The sequence below is a fragment of the Colletotrichum costaricense genome (genome assembly GCF_030867565.1).
Source record: "Colletotrichum costaricense strain IMI 309622 chromosome Unknown Scaffold_9.1, whole genome shotgun sequence".
Taxonomy (NCBI): domain Eukaryota; kingdom Fungi; phylum Ascomycota; class Sordariomycetes; order Glomerellales; family Glomerellaceae; genus Colletotrichum; species Colletotrichum costaricense.
In genome coordinates this window covers 363,072-381,939 of record NW_026848238.1, presented here as the reverse complement: position 1 = coordinate 381,939, position 18,868 = coordinate 363,072, and the positions used below count along the sequence as shown (strand labels likewise).

At 52.6% G+C, this 18,868-nt stretch overlaps 9 protein-coding genes across 9 annotated transcripts; 6 read left to right on the top strand and 3 right to left on the bottom strand.

Annotated features, from left to right (window-relative positions):
- Positions 1-605: 605 nt before the first annotated feature.
- Positions 606-1,048, bottom strand: CCOS01_08946 (CHCH domain-containing protein; the record flags this gene model as incomplete). Its single annotated transcript, XM_060457106.1, has 2 exons — positions 606-772; positions 943-1,048. The coding sequence occupies 2 exons, from the start codon at positions 1,046-1,048 to the stop codon at positions 606-608; spliced, it is 273 nt and encodes a 90-aa protein (XP_060311806.1).
- Positions 1,049-2,081: 1,033 nt separating this feature from the next.
- CCOS01_08945 (uncharacterized protein) lies at positions 2,082-5,853 on the top strand (the record flags this gene model as incomplete). The annotated part of the gene is made up of 2 exons (XM_060457105.1): positions 2,082-2,899; positions 2,958-5,853. The coding sequence occupies 2 exons, from the start codon at positions 2,082-2,084 to the stop codon at positions 5,851-5,853; spliced, it is 3,714 nt and encodes a 1,237-aa protein (XP_060311805.1).
- Positions 5,854-6,414: 561 nt separating this feature from the next.
- On the bottom strand, positions 6,415-6,576 carry CCOS01_08944 (uncharacterized protein; the record flags this gene model as incomplete). Its single annotated transcript, XM_060457104.1, has 1 exon — positions 6,415-6,576. The coding sequence occupies one exon, from the start codon at positions 6,574-6,576 to the stop codon at positions 6,415-6,417; it is 162 nt and encodes a 53-aa protein (XP_060311804.1).
- A 338-nt stretch (positions 6,577-6,914) lies between these two features.
- On the top strand, positions 6,915-8,614 carry CCOS01_08943 (methyltransferase; the record flags this gene model as incomplete). The annotated part of the gene is made up of 8 exons (XM_060457103.1): positions 6,915-7,076; positions 7,142-7,173; positions 7,252-7,337; positions 7,418-7,570; positions 7,637-7,674; positions 7,730-7,974; positions 8,040-8,462; positions 8,557-8,614. The coding sequence occupies 8 exons, from the start codon at positions 6,915-6,917 to the stop codon at positions 8,612-8,614; spliced, it is 1,197 nt and encodes a 398-aa protein (XP_060311803.1).
- A 341-nt stretch (positions 8,615-8,955) lies between these two features.
- CCOS01_08942 (uncharacterized protein) lies at positions 8,956-9,201 on the top strand (the record flags this gene model as incomplete). The annotated part of the gene is made up of 1 exon (XM_060457102.1): positions 8,956-9,201. The coding sequence occupies one exon, from the start codon at positions 8,956-8,958 to the stop codon at positions 9,199-9,201; it is 246 nt and encodes an 81-aa protein (XP_060311802.1).
- Positions 9,202-9,444: 243 nt separating this feature from the next.
- On the top strand, positions 9,445-11,439 carry CCOS01_08941 (WW domain-containing protein; the record flags this gene model as incomplete). The annotated part of the gene is made up of 4 exons (XM_060457101.1): positions 9,445-9,535; positions 9,671-10,686; positions 10,799-10,879; positions 10,948-11,439. 4 exons carry the CDS (start codon positions 9,445-9,447, stop codon positions 11,437-11,439), a joined length of 1,680 nt encoding a protein of 559 aa, XP_060311801.1.
- A 1,029-nt stretch (positions 11,440-12,468) lies between these two features.
- CCOS01_08940 (uncharacterized protein) lies at positions 12,469-12,821 on the top strand (the record flags this gene model as incomplete). The annotated part of the gene is made up of 3 exons (XM_060457100.1): positions 12,469-12,525; positions 12,583-12,663; positions 12,753-12,821. The coding sequence occupies 3 exons, from the start codon at positions 12,469-12,471 to the stop codon at positions 12,819-12,821; spliced, it is 207 nt and encodes a 68-aa protein (XP_060311800.1).
- A 1,634-nt stretch (positions 12,822-14,455) lies between these two features.
- CCOS01_08939 (uncharacterized protein) lies at positions 14,456-15,965 on the top strand (the record flags this gene model as incomplete). Its single annotated transcript, XM_060457099.1, has 3 exons — positions 14,456-14,537; positions 15,502-15,531; positions 15,598-15,965. 3 exons carry the CDS (start codon positions 14,456-14,458, stop codon positions 15,963-15,965), a joined length of 480 nt encoding a protein of 159 aa, XP_060311799.1.
- Positions 15,966-16,846: 881 nt separating this feature from the next.
- Positions 16,847-18,392, bottom strand: CCOS01_08938 (hydantoinase/carbamoylase family amidase; the record flags this gene model as incomplete). Its single annotated transcript, XM_060457098.1, has 4 exons — positions 16,847-16,919; positions 16,980-17,795; positions 17,863-18,180; positions 18,235-18,392. The coding sequence occupies 4 exons, from the start codon at positions 18,390-18,392 to the stop codon at positions 16,847-16,849; spliced, it is 1,365 nt and encodes a 454-aa protein (XP_060311798.1).
- Between the last annotated feature and the right edge of the window lie 476 nt (positions 18,393-18,868).

Below are 18,868 nucleotides of genomic sequence, written 5' to 3'. Positions count from 1 at the left end.
ATGTCTTTCCACACCGATTGACTATGTTGAGTACCTTCAAAGATCCCTGGCAAAAATTGCCACGTCTACGAGATGCAAGTCACGAGGATTATGAAAACGATGTACAACTACTCCGGCTATACATCAGGTTAGGTCATGATCCACGGCTGGTCGTCAAGTTAGTTCTGCCCGGCGAGTGGAAGTAAGGGTAGCCGAAGACCGTCGATTCATCAGATCAGGTCGCAGATGAAGGGAGTCTGCAGGAATTGAAATGTGAAGGTAGCGAGTATTCTTTTTTATCCGCCTTGTATGGTACATAGTATACAACGTCGATCCTCTTGAACGCCAAATTCCGTGTGTAATAGTATGGTTGTACATCTCAGATGCCACCAGCTGTGCTCGATTCACCACTTCCAGACGGATCAGATAACCGTCATCGGCCAAATCCGCCTCTGCTGCTGCCATGGTCGGTTCAGCTGTCGTGAACGTAGCGCCATCGCCCTCGCGGTCTTTCCCGGAGTGTGCCATTCGGGGAAGACCTCCATCTCCAAATGGTTGCCCTGGTCGCCCCCTCCATATTTGCAATAAGTTCGGTGTATAGCTCCGTCTCCGCCGCGCGACCTGCTTTATTTGCCCTTGGAGTGGGGAATCATCTTGTCGTACATACGGCCGAGGTGGTAGTTGACGGTGGACGAAGGCTCCTTGGGCTTCTTGGGCTGATCCATGCAGCCGCGCAGGGCGTTCTCGAGGGCGGCGCAGCCAGAGGTGTTGTACCCTGCTGAGGCCCAGCATGCTGTAGGAGAAGAAGTGTCAGTCCATGTAGCGCAAGGGGTATGATGATGAAGACGCTGCGATGCCGTCCAGGGGTTGTTCATCTGGTGGCTGGGATGAGGCAGTTCCATCGAGACAGGAGAATATGCCGGAGAGGAAATTGACGAGCGAACACAGGGTAGGTAGAATTACCAAGAACTGAGGTCATGACCTGCATGCAAGGCTGCTCTACCTTGCCGTTGGGGTTACGAACACGGAGGACCTTGACAGGTGGCAGGCGCATCGGTTTTTGCGGCATGATGGGCAATGTGCGTGTATCTTGAACGGTCAATTATGTCGTCGGGTCGTTTTGAAAGCTGTGCAAGCTATGCACCTGTCGTTGAATCGTCGGATTCGGTTGTCGAGTGGTGGATCTTTGCGTCCGTCGTCATACACCTCTACCAGGAAAGCTCCCCGATGCTTCGCAAATGGACGCCATCGCGAAAGCTTTGATGCGAGCCCCCCCGGAACTTTTTTTCACCAATCACGTGTCTTCAGCCTCGTCGATCCCTTGTAATGTTGCTGATTGGCCAAAAACGCGCTATGGCGTCTGGATGGTGGGGCAAGACACGGTAGCCAGACAGCCGTGCCTCCGTGCACAGCGCGCCTGGGATGCCCCCAGAGCTGCGACTGCAAGCGGCACTTCAATTGTGTGAGGGTGTGTGAGGGCCTCGGGAGCTCCCGATTGGCTGCCTTGCCTCGAATGTAAACAAAGGGCGACCTCGAAAGCGTCCCTTTCTGCGTTGCCCGTTGCCAGCCCACCACACCGATTTTCACTTAATGGTCCCCTTCCTGCGCAATATCTGCCCTCCTACTCCCCCTTCCCGGTTCTCGATTTAGAAACCTGGAGGTACCTTGAACCTTTTTTCTTCTTTCCCCAATCCATCCTCCAATTTCCGCGCCCAGGAACCACAACCCAATCGCGACACAAGCCGATACCTCACCCAATTCAGGGTATCGTACTCTAACAATCCACGACACAGTCAACACTGCACTACAATCGTCATTCGGATTCTATTGAGCCGTTTCCTGGCTTTTCAATCCGGTGGTTGTTCTGCATCCCATCTTCCTCACCCCCTGCACAGTCGCGCTTTGTTTATCTTCTTTTTTCCGCCCCCAAATCGCATCGCGCCTCCGCGGCCACTTTTCCCACGATCACGTCCGAGAGCCTTCTCCGCGCCGCGTCGCATTGAAGCCATAGCTCCCGCGCTAGATCCCTCCAACACACTTTAACCTCGTCATCCGGTCATCTGGTCAATGTCTCGCAGTCGCCGCCACTATACGGATACGCGATGAACTTTCCAAAGTTGACCTTTAACCCGCCCTCGGGCAACCTCACACCCTCCCCTACCGCGCGCTCCTCCCGCGACCGCACCGCCAGCCCTAAGAGGGCGCCGGCCGGTTTCTCGAATCTTGAGCCCACTCAGGACCGTACCGCTAATGTCGATATGGCCTTCTCTAACTTCGACTTCACCACGCCAACCAAGGGAGGCGGCGCACCCATCTCCGCGGCCACAACACAGCCCGCAAGATTCGCTCCGATGTCTTTCACTTCGCCAGTCAAGAAGTTCAGCACAGCTGAGACCCCGAGACTGAAGGCCGGCGCTACAAGACTTTCATCGACAATGCCGCTAGATGCCCCGACCAAGACCCCATCCCCGAAGAAGGTCTCATTTGCCGACGCCAGTTTCCAATCCTTGACTGCGTCAACTCCCAAGCTCGCTCGCAATCTCTCTCCGAAGTCGAGTCCTTCGAAGCCTGCCGTCTCCGATTACTCAGTCATGTCAATTACTTCTCCGACAGCATCCCTCGTCTCCAACGATCGGTCCCCGCGCAGCGATTCCGATTCGAATCAACAGCAGGCCGAGTCCGCGGCAGAGGAGGAGGGACATGAGGACGACGATGAGGAGGAGTCTCAAACAAGCAGCAGGCCCGGCCAGTCGCCCCCAAGAGGTGTAGAGGAGGCTGGCGGGTTCGAGTCCCCTTCAAAGCTCGACATCACCATGGCCGATATCACCATGGTTTCTGACTTCGCCCCGTCGCCCAAGAAGTCTCAGCAGCCGTACACGTTCGCCACCATCGAACTTTCGGAAGCTGCAAAGGAGTTCTCGTATGCCTACCGCCTTCCCATTTGTATACTCCCTCACTGACTGACTTGCTCTCTCTAGTACCCCCTTCGACCCCGAGAGCTACGCCGATTTCGATATCACGTCTGCGCTCACCCCAGTGCCCAGCTTCGCCCGGCAACGGGCCCGTATTCCCCTCACAAAGCACCGGAAGCCCAGGGGCATTGTGTTCGAGAAGGCCATCGCAAGACAAGTTGCCGAGTCCCTCGCCATGGAAGAGCTCGAGGCCGCCGCCAGCTTCCGGCACATTGCCATGAAGGGCGGTCTGGCGTATGCCCTCTGTCCTCGAAAGAGGCAGAGGGTGGCCGAGCCCACGGCAGAGGACGACCCGGAGCCGTACTGGCTGGAGGATGTGGACGAAAGCGGCGTGATTAACATGATCGAAGCTCGCCGCGTCCTGCGCAACGACCTGAAGGCGCTTCCTGCCGGCCTCTCTGTTCACGAACAGCGCCGCCAATACCACGAGGAGGTGGAGAAGTACGGCGAACCCATCGTGCCGACCTGTGGGAAGAGGAACTATGACGGTGAGAAGAAGCGAGCCTATAACAATGGCCTGCTGACTCACACCATCATGGCGCCTCTTCTTGCGTTCCCGATGCCAGAGCTGAGCTTCGACTGGGTGCTTGAGACTGCCATTCGCGAATCCAATAGGGTTCATGGTCGCGAGCAGCCCAAGCATCGCAACGTCAGGCAGCCCATTGCCATCTTTGGAGAGTCTGACTTCTCAGTCATTGAAGAAGAGGAGGAGCCTCAAAGCCCGACTGCTAAGCTCCCTCACTTCCCGTCGACGGCAACACACCACTCGAGCTCAAGCCGAAAGACCAGGCTCGCTAGAGGCGCTGCCAATCTGGAGGCTAAGCTCGCCACGCTCCAATCAGTCATGGAAGAAAGGTCGCCTTCACCTTTGTCATCCCCCGTTCGACCCGGCTTCACCTTTGCAATGCCCTCATTTGTATCGACTCTCGAGGTCACCGAGATGAACCATGAGGCAACTGAGGTTGAACACGAGGACGAGCCCGCTGCCGTCGAAGTCGCGAGTCCAATGGTCTTCTTCAAGAACCGCAACGAGACTTCGCCCTTCAAGAAGCGCAAGTCATTGCCTGCTGCACGTCGTCTTTCCTTTTCCGCCCCTCTCCGCCGAGCATCTCTTCCTGCTGCCGGCTTCGCCCAGCTTCCTGTGGTGCAGGATCTTCAAGATCCAGCATCCGGGTCGCTGGTGGGTGCTCCCGATTCGTCGGTTGAGCTCCACGCGGTGCAGAATCCCCTCGAGGTTGATTCAGCATCTGCGGCAGCTGCCCAAGCTACTCCAGAGAGAACCCCGCCACCATCTCCTTCGCCAGTCGTTGTCGATGCCAGAGAGAACCCGGACATCTTTGGCTCCTTCCAGGACCACTCTGGATCCCCGATCCAGGCGCTTGCATCTCTCGCTCGCGTGTTTGAGGAGGCCAAGAAGACGGATATGGATGGAAAGGTTGTTGTCAGCAGAGAGGGAGGCCGTCTGATTGTCCGATTTAAGGTTTCGGACGAACATGCTGCCCTCTTCGCCCAAGAGCAAGAACCCGTCGAAGAGCTTGTCGACGCTGTTGACCCTGCCACCGAGCCGGCCACTGCTACCGCGTTATCGCCTATTCGCCTGACCACTGAGGCAGAGGATGAGAAGAAGACAGCAGAGGAAGCCAAGATCGAAGCGGAGGAAGAGGAGGTGGCGCATGTGCCTTCGCAGGCGCCCGCCCCGGTTGAGGAAGACGACGATTCTATGGTCTTACTTAGGGGGTTTTTGACCAGACACAACGCTAGGAAAGCTGCTATGGCTACACTCCCCGTGCCCGTCGAGCCCGCCGAACCCGCGGTTCTTTCTCCCACTCCAGCGGTTGAACCTGTTGCTGCACACTCTTCGCCCGACCCTCTTGCATCCGCTCCGATCCTTCTGGCGGCCACTCCAGAGCGCAATCAAAGCATCTGGGCCGATACGCCGGCGTTCTCGATCACGTCGTCGGCAGATCGTTCTCGTCCTCCTAGAAGGGCTTCTCCAGCTGTGTCAACCGGACGCCAGCCTCTTGGATCGCTCGACGTTAACAGCCCGAGCCCCAAGAAAGCCAAGCGCAAAGCTGAGGAAGTTGACGAACGAGAGGCATCGCCAGAAAAGCCGCAGCCGCCGAAACGCCAGCGCAGAGCCAAGGCTGACGTTCCAGACGCGAAGAAGGCCGCAGGCAAGGCCAGCGACAATTCCGCCGATGAGGATGAAGTTGCGCCTGTCACGAATGTGCGCACCAGACGTCAGCTCGCCGTCGCGCGTGGAGAGGCTCCGGCAGTTACCAAGATCCCGGTTAGAAACAAGGGAATGAGTAACATTAGAGCTGGGGAGAAGGACCTTGCGGCTTTGACTCGCCAGAATACCCGCAACAATAAGGGAGATGCGATTTCTGCTGAGGAGATGCTCGAGGCGATCAAGACTGCGCCGCCCAAGATAGAGACTCGGGCGGCCGCTGCTGCTGCTAAGAAGAACAATAAGAGTGTTCAGTGGGCAGCTCAGCTGGCTAGAAGCCAGTCTGAAGACCCTTCTACGGCTCCAATTGATTCTGACGAGGCAAGCTCTAGCTCTGCTGAGCTCAGCCCCGATGAGGAGAAGCAGGTTGGAAAGGCGAGAAAGGTCAGGGCTTCTACAAGTAAGATCGCTACGACCAAGGCTTCAACCGCCAAAGCTTCGACCTCCAAGGCTGCGACTACGAAGACTGCGACGACCAAGACGGCGCCTGCCAAAGCGACCGCAGCCAAGGCAACCAAGGCAAGCCAGTCCAAGTTGGCTACTGCCCCCAAGACGGAGGGCGCGAAGGTGTCGAAGACTGCGAAGAAGCCCACTGCCGCGGCGAAGAAGGAGCTGGGCCTGAGTGCCAACGGTACTCCTGCCAAGCGTAGTGCTCGTACCACGAAGAAGTGAGCACTTGCCGAATGAGCATAATTGGCTTCGCCGTTTGAAGGAAAGAATCATGGATGGAGGAATTGCATGGAAGGGGAGGAACGAACGGCATTCGCATCGCATGGGGGACTTCAAAAAGTAAAGCATAGCTATGGGCGTTTGGGACTGTTTGATATTTTTTGTTGGTCTTTTCTTGACCTTTGTTTGCATCATGGCCGCCCGGCGAGGCGAGTGTTTCGATTCTTGTTCTACTCCTGTTCTATACCCTATTGCTTCGTTGCGGACAGAGGCGGATGGGACTTTTATTATTATGAATGATGATGATGAACTTGAAATAACTCTAGAATCACTCGTGTTGTGTACTTATGTGACGCGCATTGGGGTGTTTACTGACACACCGCATGTGGTCGCAAACGTCGCCTTGACTCCGAATGTAGTGTCTGCTCTGCGATACCGTAGACCGGGAACTCGGATCAGGGCCTAAACGGGTCAAGACCCTTATTCACTGTGCAGGGGAAAAAGAGGGGTAGCAACGCCGAACATGCATGGCAATGCCGGTCCCAAGTTCCATTGGACTGGATTCTACGCATTTTGCTGGAAACGCTGGGTTATCTCGGCGGATGCCCTGCAATTCGATGTGAGCGGTGGGAAAACGGGATGCGGGCTAGCGAATCCCACGGGAGGACGTTTGACTCTTCTGCATCCGGGCGGTTTGTCGGGTCTGTAAGACTGGCTGCGGTCCATTTAGGCCTGCCATGCTTGTCCTTTGGTCCAAGTACGGATAAGGTTCCCTGCTGTAAGATGAACCCCTCAGCAAGCCACACATTGGCAGACATGGAAGGGAAGGGGGACCTGGAAACGGGCAGATACAAAAACTGGAGCTCCCCTACCTTACCTTTCAGACGGAGGAAGCCCAGTCTGATTGATCTTGCGCGTAGTCACGATTTATCTGCCTTGCTTAGAACAGCGATTCCGCGAAACACGGGAGACTACGAGCAGCGGCGCGATTCACTAGTGTTATTCTCAACGTTTTCACATACCTACACTCATTTCATACCCGTGAGACGAAAAAGGCGCACATCATGGCTGAAGCACCGGGCACACCGCCTCCCACAACCGCACCCGCAGCCGGTGTCGCATCCGCAGACCCGGCACCGACGACGAGTCCATCGCGAGTCGTTCCGGCAGTGGCTATTGAACCAGCTCAGCAGGATGACCCCGTTGAAGCCGATGAGGGATTTGCAGTGCGTCGCAGCCCAGTTTCCCTTCTTGTAGATTGACCGGTGGTTTACTAATACTTCCGGTGTAGAGCGATAACGACTCTTCGATTGATGATAGAATGTAATGGCTTTCTGAGATTCCCACCACCCCATCTCCTTCATTGCGCCTTTTTGTTCCTGACCCAGATGAACGAGATAGTTCGAGTTACACCGCGTCCCTATCATCCAGCGTCATCGACTACCCGGAAGAATATGGCCGTCGCTATCATGCATTCAGGCCGGGCTGTGAGTCTTCCTGTCCTGCAGCATTATGATGGGAATGGAGGGAGACAGCCCATGTTCAGTCCACTGACGCTTTAATGTAGCGTATTCGTTCCCGAACGACGAGGTCGAAATGGAGCGCCTCGACATGGCTCATGCCATGATGGTGAGGGCGATTGGAAGCAGGCTCTGGCTGGCCCCGCTGGCCAAGGAGAAGGTCCATCGTATCCTGGATATCGGTACGGGTACTGGAATCTGTACGTCCCATCGCGCAACTTAGTGATCGTCGAAGCCATGCGTTGCTAATCGCTTGCGGGCGGTAGGGGCCGTTGAGATTGGTGACATTTTTGAGAACGCCGAGGTGAGTTCGTGATAAGTGAGATTGGTGATGATTCGCTTTGCTAAGAGATGGGCAGGTTATTGGGAATGATCTGAGTGCTATCCAACCTGAATGGTGCGTCAAGTCTCGGCATGAATCCCTCTCTGATGATTCCAAAGCTCACTCTTCTTCTCTGGACTCTAGGGTACCCCCGAACGTCAAGTTTGAGATTGACGATGTCGAGAGCGAATGGGTTGGCGTTAAAAAGTACGACTTTATCATGTGCCGCTACATGGCCGCCTCCATCCAGGACTGGCCGAAGCTGATCGCCAACATTTACGAGTACGTAACCCTGTTCCCATTCCCTCTAACTTGTCCCATCTTCATTCTCATGACCCCCTCCACAGCAACCTCAACCCAGGAGGCTGGGCCGAGTTCCAAGACATGAGCACAGAATACTACTCCGACGACGGCAGCTACAAACCCGAACACGCAACCTACGAATGGAATCAGACCTTTGTCGAAACCCTCGACAAGATCGGGCGCGATCCCCGGCCCGGACCGAAGCTCGAGGGCTGGGTGCGCGGGCACGGCGGGTTCGAGCACGTGGCGCACCACAAGTTCAAGACGCCCATCGGGCCGTGGGCGCGGCACCGGCATTTCAAGGACCAGGGGTTGCTGAACCTGGCGCAGATTCTTGAGGGGTTGGAAGGGTTCTCGTTGAAGCTGCTGTGCGGTGTTTTGGGGAGGAGTAAGGAGGAGGTGTTGGTGCAGCTTGCGGAGGTGAGGAGGGAGTTGAAGACGGGGGTTTTTCATGCTTTGTTGGATTTGTGAGTTGTCATCCTTTCCTTGTTTTCCCTTTCATTGTTCGCTGTGGACGGTGGCTCGAAGATTGATTGTGGCTAACAAGCTTTGTGCGCGTAGGCATGTGGTGTATGGGCAGAAACCTGCTCTACCGGCTGCTACAGCGGGGACTGAGTAAGTGTGGAAGTGTCGTCTGACATTGGGATGTGTAGCATCTCCATGTATGGCATTTAGGCCTGCAAAGTAGATTCCGTTCTTCATGGCTCATAGTATAGCGATGTAGCATTTTGATGTAAAGGCTTGAATCCTACGCAGATGACGTTGTGTTTGACCTGACTGGCTCAAGCGTGTATTGATTATGCTGGAGCTGGTCTAAGTCTGACCTCTCGCCCGCTCATCTCATTTCATCTTTCAAGGATTTGACTCTCACTCGGGTTCCTCTCATTTGAGTTCCTCAAAAGTGATCATCGACTGGGTGAATGAATGAGCGAGTGAGCGCACAGTCTTCAGCCCTATGAGATGAACGGGTGGTCCCGAGTGCCAAGTTCGGACGACGCAATGGAAGCGAGTAAACGTGGAGACGGTCAAACCATCAAAATGGAACCTGGAAGCGACCAGAAAAAGCCCAGAAAAATACCCGCCATCAGCGTTCCGATCTGCCGAAACAAACGGGCAGAAAGCCAATCTGACGTGCAGTCGCACCTGCAGCCCAAGGAATCCCATTACGAATCGCCAGTCACACGGCGCGCACCTTCTTTCCCTTAGGCGTAACCCGATCCCGTCGGGAGGCCCCCTTATTTCCTTACCTCAGCCATTTTCTTTTTTTCTTTTTCTTTTTTTTGCCCCCTACGGCCCAACTCACCTTACCTTCCTGACCTTGGTCACTTGACCCCGCGACGACACGTCAAATCCCCCGCCAACCACGTGCAATTCTCTCTCATCCTTCCAACTCCCAACTGTCACTACCGAAAGAAAGAGAAGAAACACAACAGCCTGGAGTGAATAAAAATGTCGCTCTTTGGCAACTTTGACGTCGCCAAGCTGGCATCCCAGCTGGGCAACTTCAAGATCCCCGACGACCCAGAGATCATCAACCAAGGTGAGTGAGCGAATGAGATACTTTGCGACAATCCTCCAACCTCAATCTGCTCTCGGCCCCTCATAATTTCGCAAGACCCCCACCTACCTTATCTCCAAAAGCATCACAACAACAATTCCTAACCACACATCACAGGCCACCAGGACTACGGCTACAGCAACTACGGTTCCCACAGCCAAGGCTACGATGGCAGACCACCCGCGGGATACGCCGGTGGTCCGCAGAATGGCGCCGAGGAGTACAAGCGCGAGCACCCCGCCGCCTTCGGCTCCAGTGACCCCACGCGATCCGCCTACTCCGACCCCGTCTCCGAGGGAAGTGCCATGTCGTCCGTCGCCGCTGGCGTAGCTGCCAGCGCCGCCGCGGGTGCTTACGGTACCGCGCCGCAGTATCCCACTCCGCATCCCGGTAGGTATGGTGATTCCACATCATCTAGCCCATATCCTCAGCAGCAGCAACAACAGCAAAGCTTTGGACGGCCTCCTTCGCCGGGCTATGGAAGGCCCTCTTCTCCTGGTTACGGCAGGCCCCCTTCACCTGGCTACGGAAGACCGCCTTCGCCGCGACTGCCAGAGGGATGGGTCAAGCGGTTTGATGACAACAGCAGACGATGGTACTACGTTAATCAAGCAACTGGCTCTTCTCAGTGGGAGGCTCCTCCGCCACCGTCGGCCATGTCTCCCCCGCCAATGTCGCCGCCAGGCCATGGAGGGTATGGGGAATCATCTCGATATGGCGGACACTCGCCACAGCCGGGATACTCGCCTCAACCTGGCTATGGAGGACATTCACCACAGCCCGGATACGGAGGCCCACCGCCTCAGCCGGGATATGGCGGACCCTCTCCACAACCTGGGTACGGAGGTCATTCTCCACAGCCCGGATACGGAGCCTATGCGGGCGGTGCCGCTGCGGCAGCTGCGGGAGCCGGGGCTGGGTACTATGCAGGACAGCAATACGGACAGAGCCAGCCCCACGGGGGGTACGAGCAGCCTCAACAGTACGGCCAACAGCCACCACAGCAGTACGGCCAGCCCTACGGACAGCAGCCTCAACAGCAGTATGAACAGGGATACGGCAGCGAAGAGAAGAAGAAAAAGAAGAAGAGCGGGAACAGCAACATGTTCCTCGGCGTGGCGGGTGGTCTCGCGGTGGGTGCGCTAGGAGGCGCGCTTATCGCCAATGTTTTAGGTAACGATCAGTCACCTCTCCCGGGCCACGGTCTGGACGATTATTGACCGTGAAAACTGACAATTTCCGCAGATTCCGATTCAGACTCTGATCATCACGAGCACCACTACGAGCGTCGTTCTTCGTCTGGGTCCTCGGACCATTATCGCGGTCGTGATGATAGCGATCGGGGGTCTGATAGGGGGGATTATGAGGAGGGCGGCGACTACTATGATGATTAGGTTGATCACGTACCGCCGTCTGGGGCTCAACCGTTCCTGGAGGAAGAGGAAGAGCAAGAGGTCCAGGAGCAGACTTACAGGGGTCCAGAGGAGTATCGGGACGATGGCGACGTTGATCATCTCGTGCACACCACCGGGTATGGCGAGGTTGTTTATGATGATATGCAGGGCGCTGAAGATGCCGGCATCGACGTCGACTGTGGTATCATGCACACCACCGGATATGCTGAAGTCATTTACGATGATGAGCCGGGTGCCTACGGGGACAGTATGGTGCACACCACCGGATATGGCGAGGTTATTTATGATGATGAGCCGGGTGCTGACGAGGTTCGCAACATCGATAACTATGCTGGTGACACCTTTGATGACGGCTATGCCGATGACGGGTATGATGATGGAGGCGACGACCATAGCGGTGATGACTGTGGCGGCGATAACTATGGCGATGACTATGTTGATGAGTATGGCCACGACTATTATGACAATTAGGTTGGCCGAGAATGTATCTTGACTGAGAGTTGCCTTCCATCTGGAACAATCCTGAGGCGTTTGCTACTCAGCATACATCTTACATTCTAGGCTTCAACAAATGGCATGAGATGAGGTTCTTCCATCCCACTATGCATGTACATCTCGACCCTGAACAGTGCTAAACTCTATATGACAATGGGTCTGGTCGGGTGATATCATCCGGTCTTCTGTTTCGTGAAAGCTAAGAGATAGCAGAGAGCGACTGACAGCTTGGCAATCTCTTTTCTAGAATTGAAGCAAACCCGGCGGAGTCAGTCTGTCCTGGGCCCTGGCGCACTCATTTCGTTGCCGTCCTGACTGGGATGTGAATGGCGCACGCTCTCCAAGACGGCCTGCCCTGCCGCGTCTCGCAAGCATCACGGACCATAGAGCAGCCCTTTACTCAGTAGCGTCGCGAGGCGTAGGAAGTGAGAAAGAGTATCGGCAACCAGTCCCCGACGGGGATATAAGTCCACTGAGGGATGAATGTGAGTATTTGTACTCTGGAAGGCTCCATAGGCCGGGACAATGCTCGCATAGTACTACTCTCGGCGCCGTTGAACGCAAACCGCCGGCAGTTGTAACCTATGGGGGCGAGCCCTGAAGCCGTGCGTCCCGCGGGATCAGACGGCACAGGGCAGTATTGCCTATGCTTATCTTGTGTTGGGCACTCGCCCCGTCTGATAATTGTTGCTGGGATGAACTTATCAATTAGAGTTTGAATAACACGTAGAACCGTGAACGTGCCCCCCAAGCCTCGTTGCGCGCGACTCAGTGTAGAGTTTCCCGTTGTAGCTGGTTTCGGGTACGCGGCTTGTCCGTTGTCAAAGATCGTCACAGCGGAGTACTCTGTGATCATTCTTGATACTTATAGCTGGCCTGTCATCTTTCTGTGCACGCCTTGTTGTTGGAGTATGTCTCAACTGCTGTCAGTCTCTACCTTGCACCCTATATTCTGTCGCAAATACCCTTCCAGCGATTCTTGTACATGATTACCCAAACGCAAACATGAAGTTCCAAGCCGTTCTTTTCGTCAGCTTCCTTCCCTCAGTACTGGGATGGTGGGTATGTTGAAACCTCGAAGGAGTCTGATGACGCACTGTAGCTGATGGATGGGTATAGAACTGCAGACTTCCTAAGGGAGGTGACCTCGGTACATGCCTTTGGGATGGCGACCTGAAGACGGAATTGACTTGTGGCCAGGTAAAGCTCTCTCTTCTACTTTTGGACATGATTCTCACCATCTTTGTCTGGTTTGAACGGGTCAAGTTGCTAATTTGCTTGTGTAATAGGGCCACCCGTGCAAGACACTTGGCAACGGATGTATTCCTATCGGTTCGGGAATTGCGAACTGCTCGTAGACAAACAGAGGGTGTGCACTTTTAGATACGGAACTACCTTAGGTCCAAGAGGTGTTGCTGGATGCTGCATGTGGTCTTAGATCATTACGGTGATATTTTGGAAAATATACCCTCCTAAGTTCTTACTTGGATTCGGCTGCAATATTGACATCATTGATAATCAATCAATAATCCAAGTATGTAGCGACGACAACAACAAAATGCCTATTGCCAGAGAATTCGAACACATTTCTAACTCCTACGGTATCGGTACACTTCCAAGATCAACCCAGTCATCCCCGCTCAGCATGACTTCTCTCACCAAATCACCTCAATAGATGGAATCAAGTACAGTTGGTAAACGTTGAAGTATCAAAATTTCGAGTGAGGGTATTCGCAGGAATTCGAGCGATAGGTTCTGGGTGGAATCCGAACGTTGGCAGGCATTAGAGCTTTCTTCCTCTCATGTTGTCGAAAATGATAGCAGAATCTAGAGGAGTCTGCGATTCAAGACGCTGAAGTAGAGAAGTAACTAGCAAAACAACGCCAGCCTCAAGAAATGTCGAAACGGTGCTTCCTTCTGAGCCAATCAGCCCGATGACACCCTAAGAGTGCATTGGCTATAAGTAGCCAAGGCCGCAAGCGTTAATCATGAGCACAAATAGTAATGGCTCAAATAAACCACATGAGGTCTCCCAGATTCGGTATTTGCTGCAGGGAGCTGACCATACTTATGCAACGCGGCAGCTGTCACCAATGACAGGTCAGAATGCCGCGACATCACGCTTAGAGAAGGGTGTACTCGGAATGACGATAGGAATAAGAATGCGCTGAACCTTTTGTTGGAGCTCTTGGTGAGAAGTTTTGGATGGAAACACAGCAGGATCTTTGTAAAATGGCCTTACTTTTCTCACATCAACGATGTATGACATGGGAACAGACATTTCACACGTTCCTCTATCACTTTCGCGAGAAATCGTAGGTACTTGACCCTTGACGTATATGAATGTATCGCCTTGTACCGTCAATGCACACTTATGTATTACTAGAATCCTCTATATGTGGCCATTGGCCGTAATTCCGTCGCAGGAAGTGGGATTGGGACTGACAGATACCCCAACCACCTTATGCAATATATCATGCCAAGGCAACATCGCCTTTCCATTGTTGCCAAAAACACTTTCCAAGCAGAATTCGTGTTCGTATTGACAGGTTCTGCAAATATTTTACCGCAATTCGCCAATCAAGTGGCGGCTAATGAATATACCTGCGTGTACAGCCAGCTTTGTCCACCTCCATCTTCAGAGCCTGCCGCACGACACAGCTTGTGAATGACAGCCTGCATAACTATTGAGAGCTTCGCCCACTCGTGACGTCACAATTTCCAGGCATACTCTCGAAGTGGAATAACAATCATGTCTTGTGAATTTGTGTCGTGAGGCGTATGAAATTGCAGCATGAATGCTGGCCGGAACCTGCTGCTTAACTATAAAGGGCCCAGAGAACAGCTGGTTTGCCCGAGTGCAGACTGATTGTATACATACATGTACACTCGAAATTCTCCTAAAAACGCTACCTTCCCATGGATTATCACGTCATAGGGCATCTAAACACAATTTTCCCACTACGGCGGACATTTTTAGTCGCACGGCAACATGGTTAATTGCGAAAAGGATGCCAAGAATCTGACCGAACCTGATATCATGGGGTTTGGGATAAGCCTTTATCTTTCAAGGGGTTTGTCTCAGTACTAACGCGAACAAGGTCCTGCTATCCTTCGTTTTCCCAGTCCTAGCATCTCATGTCATCATGACCATGGCCTACGTCACTCGCAGGGCGAACCCTGAAGGCTTTACACATATGGACACCATGATACACAATAGGCTAGGGGCATACGAATAGAAGATTTCTCGCTTGCGTAGCGTGAAATACGAGCATCTTCTCTTGACCATCAGCGATCAGCTTTGAGTCAGTAGCTTCGCACTTCTGGTCGCGTTATACTCCCAGATACTCACGATATCGTCCTTTTCGTTTTCTGTGGGCGTATCACTTGCCTTCCTCTCCTTCGGTGTTCATACAAACTGCCTAAATGGCCTGACACCATACTTAAGACTACATGAAAGGCAGGCAAAGTTACGCATAACTTTCTTGACATTACTAGTGGTCTGTCTTCTGGTTAGCAGTATCCTTGATAACTTATCCACTTCCCTGGGTCTGAATTGGGAGAAAGTTGCCGCATGCGCAACAAGAGGTTCAGGAACTACTTGGCTGTCAATTCTCGCCGCAGTTGCATTTATCTGGGTTTTCGGCATGAGCTATTACGATGCCGTTGCCCGGGTTTACTCATTTCTTCCTCTGCAAGACAACACTTTGCGCCTTCTGTGCTTCACCGAGGAGTCTAGAAAAAGTTTCAGGATTCTTTATCAGCGAAAGACGCTAAAGGAAACCGAAGAACACAGTGCAATGCTCGAGAAACTGTCTAGCGAGGACACGAACTTTTTTCATACTCTAAGACTGGCGATCCCGGTCTTGGTCGACGACATGGTAGATTCTATATTTTGGAGCCTCTTCCAAGACATGTCATATACGGTGTATCTACTCTACAGCCTAGTCTCTATGATTGCTTCGGCGGGGGAAGAAGAAGTCGAATCGTTATTAGAACCTAAGTTTGGTCAAATTTTGCCTCTAATCCTCCTCATAGTCTTTATCATCAACGTATTTGACGCCAAAGGTAGCCTACATTTCTTTTTCTCAAGTGAATCTAATAACAACAAATTGACTGACATATTTGTAGAAGAAAGAGAAGACACCAGGGTAGCATCAACAAATGAGATACAGAAGAACTCAGAGAATTCCGGGGAGAGTCATGTAGCACTGAACGCCCATAAGTCCTCGACAACACATGAGCCCATTACAAGAAGCGAATCATCAAGGCGTTCGAATACTGGAACTCTACAGGTGGATGGTATAGACCGTGAAGAGACAAACATAAGGGGACAATTTAACCCTGCCGGTGGGCAAGACTCCGGGCTTCCGACACCTGGCAGATCAAGGACCTCTCAGATGGAGTCAGGAGCCACTGTGAGTCTATTTCTTCTTTCCTACATCTTTCGCTTGCTTTTGATGTGGGAGTTTTGTTTGATAACGACAGAACATCTATGTTGACCTGACAATAATCCATGTTGTAGCCCAACGACTTTGACTTGCGGGCTGAATACGAGCAAGATCTCAAAGCAGCACTGAGGATGAGAAATCTCAGACTGCAGTTGGCGCAAGTAACAGCAGAAAAGGTGCCATGGTGTGCGTGGGTGGTTCTATGGACCGCGATCGCGATGCAAGCCGGCTTTGTGGCGCTCTTGGTGTTTCGTGGTGCGTGGGTGGCATTATTGATGTCCGCCTATGCCGTTATTACGTTTTTCAGTTCCGTTTTGCGGGGACTCTGGGAGATACGCAGAATCAGGGTCAGCACCAAAGCGATGTAGAGTCTAAGAGAGGGCAGACTGAATGGGCACGGGAGACGGGTGGATGAAGTATCGTGAAGTCATTACATCGCGACCGACATGGAACTTTCATCAGATGCAATGGCTTGAACAGCGACTCACTAAGAGTGAAAAACCTTCATGGATCCTAACGTCTTGATAAATGAGGTCTTGGGCTCGCATCGTGTCAGTGAATTTGTAATTTCCGATGCTTGCGTAACTCAAACTACGGTCGGGCTGTATCTGGGCACTATCATGTATGGTTTTGTGCAAAGTTGGATCCTCATTTAGTACAGAAAACAGCCTTTGAGTCAATAGTTTTAAGGTAGCGATGGTGCTTTTGTGTTCTAGAAGCAAGGCAGTGTAATGTATCCCATGAGGCGTGGAATGTTCATATTTTGTCTGTTTTGTTTGTCAATCATGTTCGTCATTCTTTTCAAGCTTTAATTGCATGTAGCAATGAATGCAGAAGTTGGCGATTTCAAATGATATTGAATTGTGTTCACTGCTCGTCCGCAGAAGCTCAAAGCACCGAGTAATTTGGCTCTAAGTTGACGTCGTGGGCAACTATTGAAGCTTTGCTAGTCTCCTGTTGTCGTAAATGATGACAGAATCGAGAAGTGTCTGCGCCCCCAAAGCACTAGATAACACCAACCTTTAGTACATGACTCCTTGCCTTTCGAATACGATCATGACTTACCAATCCTCCGGACTGCAATACTCTTCTGGGTGATGACTGATACCGTCTTTGCAGGGTACAAATATCATCGTTGTTGGACAATGCTTGCTCGTATTCACACTATCGTGTGTCGCGCCGCTCGTCATACGAAGCCAGCCGTCGTGTCCCACGATACCGTTCGCTGCTGTTTCGACAGCCCACACACAGTCCTCATCAAAAGTGGTGGCGGGGGAATCCACATCGATGCTCCAGCTCAGCTCCACGCCGTTTTCGCGGCAAATCTCCTGGAAAGAGGCGAGACATTGATCCTGGACCTCAGAGATGGTCTTATTATCTGGATGGCGAATATCAAGTGTGAACGTTGCTTGCGAAGCAACTGCATTGGTCGACGATCCCGGAGGAACTTTGATGATTCCTGTGGTCACGAAAGCCCCAGATGTCTGGGCCAGTTCATTCGAGGCCGCAATCATCTTCGCCGCAGCTAATAGCGGATCTTTCCTCGCTGAATAAGGCGTCGTACCCGAGTGAGCACTCCGGCCGGCTACGGCAAAAGTGAGCCATCTGCAGGCTTGTACGCCTCGAACAACTCCGATCTTTCTCCCTCTGGATTCCAACAAAGGACCTTGTTCGATATGTAGTTCAAAGTGCGCCCCTACCGGGTAACCTTGAGTTGCCGAACACGAAGTGTTCCCTAAGTATCCGTGTCTCTCGAGTTCTGACTTCATTGTGATGGAGGGATCTGAAACATCTCTCAGATCCCAAGCCCTTTGTATTGGTATTTCTCCTGCCCAGACTTTGGAGGAGACTGTTGTGCCAGGAAACCTGGCGCCCTCTTCACTATGGGGCTAAGTCAGCGAATCTAAATCCATGAGGGGCTCGACGGGCGGAAGCTGGATTTGCGTACTTTGTCCAATTGATGACTCCAATATCGAATTTAGAGTGATAGCCATTCTCTTTCATCGTTCTAAGTGCTTCGATACCAGCAACGACCCCTAGGATGCCATCGTACCTACCGCCTTGGGGCTGAGTATCCAAATGGCTGCCCATCGCAGTCATGGGCAGCTTTGAGCCCAGTGATCCTCTTTGCCTAGCAAAGATGTTGCCCATCTGATCAACTTTAACATCGCAACCCAATCTCTGCGTCTCTTCTATGAACCATCGTCTCGCGGTGGCATCTTCATCTGAGAGAGTCAGCCGGGCCATGCCAGTTTCATTTGGGCCTCTGGTGAGTTGTCAGCGATTTAAGAGGCTCCTTCGGAAGGATGACTAGGCTTACCTGCCATATCGATGAGCCGCTCCCCATTGGCAAGTATGGTGAATTGTTTCTTGGAGACGATCGGCGTTGATCTTAAGACCTGACAAGCCTCGGGAAAAGGTCGACGACCGGCGCGCGAAGTAGAATGCCTGAGGCGCTGATGGCCTTCTTGGGAACATTCTGTCGCGATGATTTGGTATGCGACTTTGCCATATGTTCAATTCTGTAGACAAAGCATGCCGTTTTGTGGTTTGGACGACGATCATTGGGCTACCACTCGGGTAAAAGCCGTTATCTCGGAAGCAGTGCCGACAATCTGAGTGAGGGGTAGGTATCATGCCTCCCGGCAGTGGATTTCGGTGACAGCTTCACCGATTGACACGATAGCAGACATTGGGCAATAACAGAATACATGGGTAGAGTTACCGAGTTCATTCTCTCAATCCATTTTCGAAAAGTTTATTCAGTCTTGCCGACGTAATAGTCTTTGATGGCACAGGAAACATGCGAGTCTCTCTCTTTTGTTGACCATTAGTAACTTCAAGTCTAGCCAACCTGTCAAGCAGCATCGTGACAAAGGATACGTCCTGTATGCAGAAATAGTGATTGAAAGATTCTATAAAATATTGTTCTAAATTTGCGTAGTTGCATTGGC